Source organism: Brachyistius frenatus, unplaced genomic scaffold (genome assembly GCF_029030835.1).
Source record: "Brachyistius frenatus isolate BFR_SWC_R1_liver_20210118 unplaced genomic scaffold, ASM2903083v1 Contig_210, whole genome shotgun sequence".
NCBI lineage: Eukaryota > Metazoa > Chordata > Actinopteri > Embiotocidae > Brachyistius > Brachyistius frenatus.
Window position 1 is genome coordinate 320,999 of NW_027210809.1, and position 7,843 is coordinate 328,841.

The window sequence follows — 7,843 nt, forward strand, 5'->3', positions numbered from 1 at the left end:
CCACAGATCGCCTATTGCCCCGTCCTTTGACCCCCAGAATCAAATCAGTTCATCGTCGAGTCCAAGTAAACGTTCGTACCAAATTTAAAGAAGTTTCCTCGAGCCCTTCCTGAGATATCACCTCCATGAGACTGGGACAGATAAACAACCTGAATATATTGCTGTTGCAAAGGGAATTAAATATAATATTTCTAAAGTAAAGCAATAAGTCGGGAAACCAGAATAGCTTCTTTTTTATTTGAAAGATTCAGTTGAACTTCTGCAGAAACTTCTGTGAAAACTTCCAGCTGTGAAACACCTTCCAGTGTTTGCCCGCATCCTGTCACACCTGAACAACAGCAAACCGAGCTGTCTGCCTTCCTGCTGAGCTCAGCGCTGTCGAGCATGTCAAAGGTCACAGGCTGCTGCTTTTCTAGTTTTATTCCAGAGTGAACAATAATCGACAACACAGTTACAGAATAGCTTCAGAGATAAAATTCCTTCACCGAAACATCCTCTTCTTTTAAGATAAGACTTAAAGAAGCAGCGACTCCTGCTTTGGTTTCACTTTTGTTTTCATTGTTTCCTTCGATTGCAGCATGCAGCAGGTGTTTTCCACCTCCTGCATGCTGCATAATATTTTCAACATTCCCTGCTGCATAATTTTTTTTTTTTTTTTTTTTTTTCATTTCAGCGTATTTCTCAATAATTATACCTCACTGTGTACTTGAATTACAAGAAGAAGCTTGACATTTAACGTGTTTCCTTTAAACTAAATGAGACACGGCAAAAACACTTCACACCCAGCAGGTATCTGGTTTGTGACATTATTTCCTGTCTGACAGATCTCTGCTGCACTATTATTACCTCATTTGTAGTTGCATAATCTGCAATGTTCATGCATTATATAATGTGATGTTCCAGAAAAAAGATCCTGATTATAAGCAATTGAGGGGAGTGCATGCAACAGTTGGGGATGTCATGTCATGGCAGCTTATATATGGACCTTTTTTGATAAATATTACATTACATTTAATTTATCTGACGCTTTTATCCAAAGCGACTTACAATAAATGCATTTCAACCATGAGGGTACAAAACCAGAACAACAGGAAACAAGAAAATACAATTTCTTCCAGAAAGCCAAACTTCAAAGTGCTTTCAGTAAGTTCCATGTTAAGATACTAAAGTTCTACTATTCAAGGTAAAGCCAGAAGAGGTGTGTTTAAAGTTCGCGGCGGAAGATGTATAGATCTATAATAGTTTGCAAAAACAATAATAACCTCATAAAAAGGTGTTTAATAATGTTTCAGTCTTATCGACACCCCGAGCTGACAGTTAGTGCTGATCGGGAGGTTTTTACTGCTTGGAATAACAGCAATTTGGTCAAATATCAATGCCTTTCATTACTTTTAGTAAATCAGGTGTGCTTCAGGTCGGCCACGCCCCTTTATTTTTTTTGTGTGCATCTCACACCTGAATGTCGTTGAATCGTCAGCGGATCTGTATATCAACTGCTTCATGTTGTTTGTGAACGGCCGTCATGAAGCCTCCAGTTCGGACTTTTGGCCGTCGCCATCCTTGCTACTTCCGAGCAGGTTTATGAGCAGGAAGTGACCTGATTGGAAACCCAATGACACTGTCTACGACCACAGGCCTATCAATCAAACAGACACGCCCCCAAAAACAGGTCTTCTTGAATCTTCTTTTCTAATGAATGAGGGATTATTTTCAGATGGACCTCCAGAAAACTAATAAGAAGGAGTGACTTTAGCTAACAACACCGAGATAACTGATGGACACATTTTATTCACTTTGGATTTGATGAGAGAAGTTGAATGGGAGTCTATGGAGCCGGAGGCTTCTTGGAGACGACCTCTAGTGGCACTCGCTGGTATTGCAGCTGAAGACACTTCTGCATCGGAACCATTTTACAGAACTGGAAGCTCCAAACACTTTTATATCCAGTCTGTGGTTGTGAAGCCGGTGTTGTGGAACCAGTTGGAGTGGCTCAGGTGGACAACTGGAGGTTTCCCATGCAGCTGGCAGGACGTCGACCCAGAACCTGCTGAAGGAGGATAATACAAATCTCTTCGCCTCGGGATCCTCCGGTAGGACCTGCAAGACTTTGCTCAGGAGGAGGTGGTCGTGGTTTAACTGCTGCAACCCAACTCAGCACTTTTAATGGTTCAAATCAACGGTCCAACCTTTCATCTAGTTTATCTAACCGATGACGGCCCTCTGGAAGAAGGTGTTACCTCCTTCAAACCTGCAACAGACGGATCTTAACGGGTTCCATTACGTTTCTACTGGATCGAAATGATTTCCAATGAAGGCTGCAGCCCAAAAAATGTTTCCGTCGGTTTTCTACTCGAACGCCTTTCAGCTGCATGCAAATTCACTTCTCTGCTAGAAACCAGCAGAATCTCCCAGTTTGACCAGTAAAAATCAAGCAAACTTTTAATTCCAATAAAAGACAGCGTTTTCAAAATCTACTGCAAATGATTTATTGCCTGACGTGTGCGAGTGGGAGACCCCTCACCCACTTCTATGAAGTTGGGTGATTTAAAGGAAACTTTAAAACCACATTTTCACACCTAGATCATTGCCGCCTCGCTCTCTCTCTCCTCCTGCGGGTCGACTCACTCCCTCATCGGGTTATAAAGAAAAAAATTTGCGACAAGTCAGAACAGTTTGAACCGAGTTCAGGGTGAGAGAACATCAGAGTCAAGACAGTCAGACAGTCAGACAGTCAGAGCATCTATCAGACAGACGGACGGGAAAACTGAATCGTCGCCACTACAGGAACCGGTTTTCATGATGGTTGGGGTGCTGAGTGCAGCGGTCTGTCTGTCCCTGTGGTTGTCCGTGTGTCAGGTCGGAGGCTCTTACATCCCGCAGGAGATGAACAAAACCATCCAGAACCTCCTGCAGCACTACGTGAGTATGGACGGTACTTTGAGGGACTTTGAGGGACTCTGCAGGTACGAACTCACAACTGTTCGTACTGCTGCTGTTGCTGACCTACTGTTTCCTCCTTGCTCACCACAAACACACACAAACACACACAGACACACACACATGCGCAAACACACCTCTGACTTTTGCACAGCGTGGTTAAAGGGCCATTCTGATGTTTTTAACCCATTAACACCGAAATATGGTGCATTTAACATCCAAATAGTCATTGGTGGTGCATTTAAGGACACCAATGACTCATATATCTACCAAAATATGGAGTGTCCTTGAATGCACCCAAGAGATTTTCGGTATTTTTCTAACAACATGTTTGATTATCGTTCGGCAAAGACTCTCAAAACTCTGACATCCGACTTTCCTCGAATGCACCGAAAGTTTAAAGAAACTTCTGTTTGACATTGTTTGATTCATTTTTTGATTCGTTTTTTGGTCTGACTGTCTTTGAATGCACCATCAAGATAAGTTGTCAAAGCAGTCATTTTGCAATCTATTGGGCGCCATTTACACCTGAATAATAACAATGATGAAAAAACTTGATTTATGTAAAACTGAAAATGTTTGTCTGTCTGTTTTCTTTTTTTTGCAGAAAATTACAAATAAAGAGAAATTCAACGGGAAGCCGGTCTTCAGCATAAAATCACTGACTGGCAAAAGAGAGGTAAATCAAAGTCATCTTCATTATTCGGTTTCTATTTATTGACAAACAGGAACAGGAAGTCTCTTTGGTTGGTTTGTGTTGTTCGTCTGCTCGACTTTCGCTCTTAATACGTCCAAGTCACCCAAAGAAATACCGCTAAAATGCTGCATACAAGACAAACTGTACTCTGGGAATTTTACCCTGAATTTAACCTTCCAGCCGCACAAAACCTAAACTCCAGCCGCGATCTTAAACTTCAAAGAACAGATGAAGAGTTTAAGAAATCAGCTTGAATATTTTATTTTTAAGCTAGCTGGAGTAGTTAGCTTAGTTTATCGTAGCAGCAACAGTGCTAAACCTGGCGGCCTCGCTGTGATGACAACACAAATATTTCCAGCAGGTAACAGGCCTGAAACCACAATTAGTCATTTTCAACGTTTCTCTTGAAGCTTAACAGTCGAGATCAGTCGGTTTCGGTGGAGTTTGTAGGCGTATGTTGGCGATTCTTCCGTTCCTACACTATACGTTAAGCTAAGCTAACCGCTAACGTCCCGGCTCCAAATTTTCCAACAGAAGACAAACAAGTTTTCTTCTGAACATGTTTTAACTGTTCATTTGCTCATATTTAAGGTGCATTTGTTCCATACGAAGTGCGCTAGAAGGTGACGTCTTTCAACTTCTGTTCACGTACCGTCGAGCTCCGCCGTGTTTTGGTTGAGTTGTGATTGCTGAGTCAGCAGCTGGCTGCTGTTTTTCAATTTCCTCAGATTCCTGTGAACCTTTTTTTTGTTCAACCGGAATTTTTGTTGGGGTTTTTGTGGGCTCGTATTTCCTTGCTGACTCTGCATCATGCACCCTTTCTGCAACTATTCTCAGACTTTCACTCTTTACCAACAACGATTCAAAGCCATGAAGTGTGGCTGGTTTTTGGAGTGCCGAGCGCCAACACGGCCGAGTTGAACCGACCGGTCGGTTTTGGTGTTTCACTTGTTTGTTTGTGCCTTTTTGGGATGTCTGCTGTGGTTTCAAAGATAAAAATCAGTTTCAGGTTCAGATCTGAAGATCTTAAACTGAGAAGCTAACTCGAGCGTGTGTTTGACTTGACGTTCAACGCTGCCATTGAAAGATTATAAGACTTCCTGCCTGTTATTTTTTTTATTGTATATTAAAGATTAATCGCTTAAAGCACAAAATCTGCAGAGTAAAAGTTATCGTATTGTCATGAGATGTGATTAAAGCAGTAATTTAAATTAAGTTTCTCTTAATTGTAAAACCTTTCAAGGTTGGTTTGGTTTATCTGCCGCCATCAGTTTCAAGCTCGTCTTATAGAACAGTTGAAAATATTGTTAGTTATGAGATGGAAGCCCGTCCGAACTCTGGAAATGCTGTCGGATAATTTGTGACTTGATTGTCGGCAATTAAAACGTAAGATATAACAAATATTTAATGATGTGGACTTTTTAGCCAGTTGGCTGCACCGCTGGTTGTGATTTTTGTTGTTGTGTTTCAAAAACATTTTGAAAGAATTTTAGTTAATAATTTTGCTGAATTTTAATCACATTTCGGTGTTTAGCTTAAAGGCCATGCAGCATGTGCTCCCCTCTGGGTTTTTCCATCACAGCTGTAACATGTCATCATATTAGAATTTGTTCCAGTCCAAAGAATTTCTGTGACTCATCTGCGCTAACAACAGTTAACTAGTCTGATTTAAAGGGAAAAAGTTGAACATATTATATCATTTTAGAAGTTCAGATTGTTTTTCACCAAATGTCAAAACTTTGAACTACAACCTCTGGATTCTTTTTTATCCAGATGAGTCTGACGCCTGTTAGCGATGCTATAATATGACCTTCAGGTTTGAGTGGTATTTCCCTTTCAGACTCACTTTTCACTCATTGTTTCTCCTGTGTGGGAAACCACAGTGTTTTTTTCCATGGTGAGAAAAGTTTTCAGCACTTTGAGGTTGAAAATTTTCATCAACACCATCTCGTCTTTTATATACATAAAAAAAAGAACCATACCACTGCTTCTATATGGTTTTATTATTTTAGTTATTTATAACCTCTGTGTTTCTCTTCCTCAGATGAAGATGATGGTCATGAGCGGCATCCTGGACTCGTACGAGAAGCTGATCGGCCACATGTTGAAGCAGCTGCCGACTCCGAGTCCCCAGACGATCGCTGGCGGGTCGGAGGCGGGCGGAGACATCAGGACGTCGCTGAACTACATCCTGAACAAGATCCAGCTTCTGAAGAATAACAACTATCGAGAGCAGAATAAAGTCCTGCTGCAGCTGCACGCCTTCGAACGCATTCAGGTGAGAGGCTTGTGAAAGGCTCGAGAAAAGTTCATGTCGGGTTTCTGGTGGTCTGAAAGTGATGTTTATGGAAGATCTAAGTTGAGTCTAAAGGAAACTTGAGGGCTTGGAGTACCTCCAACCTTCGGGGAAGGAGGGTTTAATTGCGGCCTAAGGTTCGACTTATGCCGGCTCTCTATCACCGTGGTAACTGTCAGATTAGGCAATCAAAGAGCTATAAATTGTCTTTGTCGGGACACTGGAAACACTACAAGTATGACCACCGACCAATCAGCGTTAACTTACGCCAAACCAGGCGGGAAAAGAAGCAACAAAATTTGGACAACGCTAGGCTGTCGTGTGATGTCACACTACGAGGACCGTTCGTCGTTCCCGACGTTCACAGTCGGGTTCGACACTGGACATTTTTTTGGCGAGGACTTAATCGGAAGTCCTATCGTCTGATTCTGGCATTACGGAAGGTTTATGTACGACTTTTTAGGCCTTAAGGCTCGGCGAGGCCCACCGTCCGGTTCATGTTGGGTTTATGAGGAAGCTTATGGAAGGTTTGCACCGGTCCTCTGGAGGGACGATGTCGGGGCCTAACGAGGACTTTGAGAGACATCAGGTCGGGTTTATGTAGCTTAAAGTAATGAGAAGTTTACTTTAAGTCAATCTTTAAGTTTATGTAAAGTTTGTGAAGGTCTGACAGGTGACGTAAAGTCTTGGAGTAAGACTTCATTCAGGGTTCGAAGGCTCAGGAAGGTCGACATTACTGAAAGGTTTTATTGGACGTCGTTTAAACGCAGCTCTGTGTTGTGTTGTTGTTTATTATTGTGTCTGTGTGATGTTGTTTTCCTCCATTTGACTATAAAGCTTTCTTGTGTGTCGTCTTTTTCTCCTTCCAGATGGATAACTTCGTTATCCAGAGCAAAGCATTGTGGGAGCTGCCGTGGATGTACGAGGAGGCGAGCTCGTTGTCCAACGACGCCACGAAGAGGCGGCGGCGGCGGCGGCAAGCGAAGGCCAAAAGTCACCTGAGAATCTGAAAGCACGACGAGGACGACGACAGCAGCAAAGCTAAATGACAACAAAAACAGTAAAACAAGTTGAAAGGATATTTAATGACACATTTCAAATTCAAAACAAATCCAAACGATACCTAAACTGAAGCAGGTGTGCCGATTTAATTATTTATTCTGTTTGAAGATTATTTCCTATTTATTTATGAAAATGACATTGAACCAGCAGCTGAAGCTTCATGAATATTTGTGCAAAAATGTTACATTTTTAAATGGCGTTCGGTGTTCGATACTTGAAGAGACGATTTAATCTGTGAAATGTTTTTAACTGCAGGATGACAACAGATTTGAACTAAAAGAACTCAACATGGAGTTTAACTTGATCATTATTACCTGGAAATACTTGATTTGTTTGATTTTTGTGTAATTTTAAGAACTGCATATGATTTAATGCTCAGAAAATCAACTCGATATAATATGTAATATGATTAATATTCAATGGATCAAGTTTATTTTATCACCTGTAATTTCGTTTTTAAAATATTTGTAGGATCTTTATATAACATAAATAATAATTAGTACCAAAGGAAAACGATCAACTACTAAAATCAGATTTTTCTTTTTTGGAATGTAACATCTTGATGCACTCTGATTGGACTGTGGTGCAGAGGTGGGTGGATCCAGTCTGCCAGGAGAGTCCTGATTGGTCGAAAAAGTTTAATTTATGTAATCATGTTTGAAATGCTTTCTTACATTTGTTTAATTAATTATTTAGTAAATCCTGTTATTGATTGGCCGCCCAGATTTCTTTTTTTTAAAGTGAACAAATTGAAATCTCCTCTATTGTGTCTCTGCCTTAACTTGAAGCTCTCTGATTGGATTTTCTGTTTGAGTTGTTGTTGATTTTTCCCTCAGTTGACTTTTTGTGAA

General features: G+C 41.0%; 1 protein-coding gene across 1 annotated transcript; it reads left to right on the top strand.

Annotated features, from left to right (window-relative positions):
- The first annotated feature begins 2,799 nt into the window (after nucleotides 1-2,799).
- On the top strand, nucleotides 2,800-7,291 carry LOC138633141 (interferon gamma-like). Its single transcript, XM_069719204.1, has 4 exons — nucleotides 2,800-2,919; nucleotides 3,545-3,616; nucleotides 5,679-5,912; nucleotides 6,800-7,291. Exons 1-4 carry the CDS (start codon nucleotides 2,800-2,802, stop codon nucleotides 6,938-6,940), a joined length of 567 nt encoding a protein of 188 aa, XP_069575305.1. The 3' UTR covers nucleotides 6,941-7,291.
- Nucleotides 7,292-7,843: the final 552 nt, after the last annotated feature.

Bases quoted from the DNA above. Each gene is read 5' to 3' on its own strand.
- LOC138633141 (XM_069719204.1), top strand. From the start codon at position 2,800: ATGGTTGGGGTGCTGAGTGCAGCGGTCTGTCTGTCCCTGTGGTTGTCC. The intron at 2,920-3,544 runs GTGAGTATGGAC...TTTTTTTTGCAG, and splicing joins AGAACCTCCTGCAGCACTAC to AAAATTACAAATAAAGAGAA. The intron at 5,913-6,799 runs GTGAGAGGCTTG...TTCTCCTTCCAG, and splicing joins ACGCCTTCGAACGCATTCAG to ATGGATAACTTCGTTATCCA.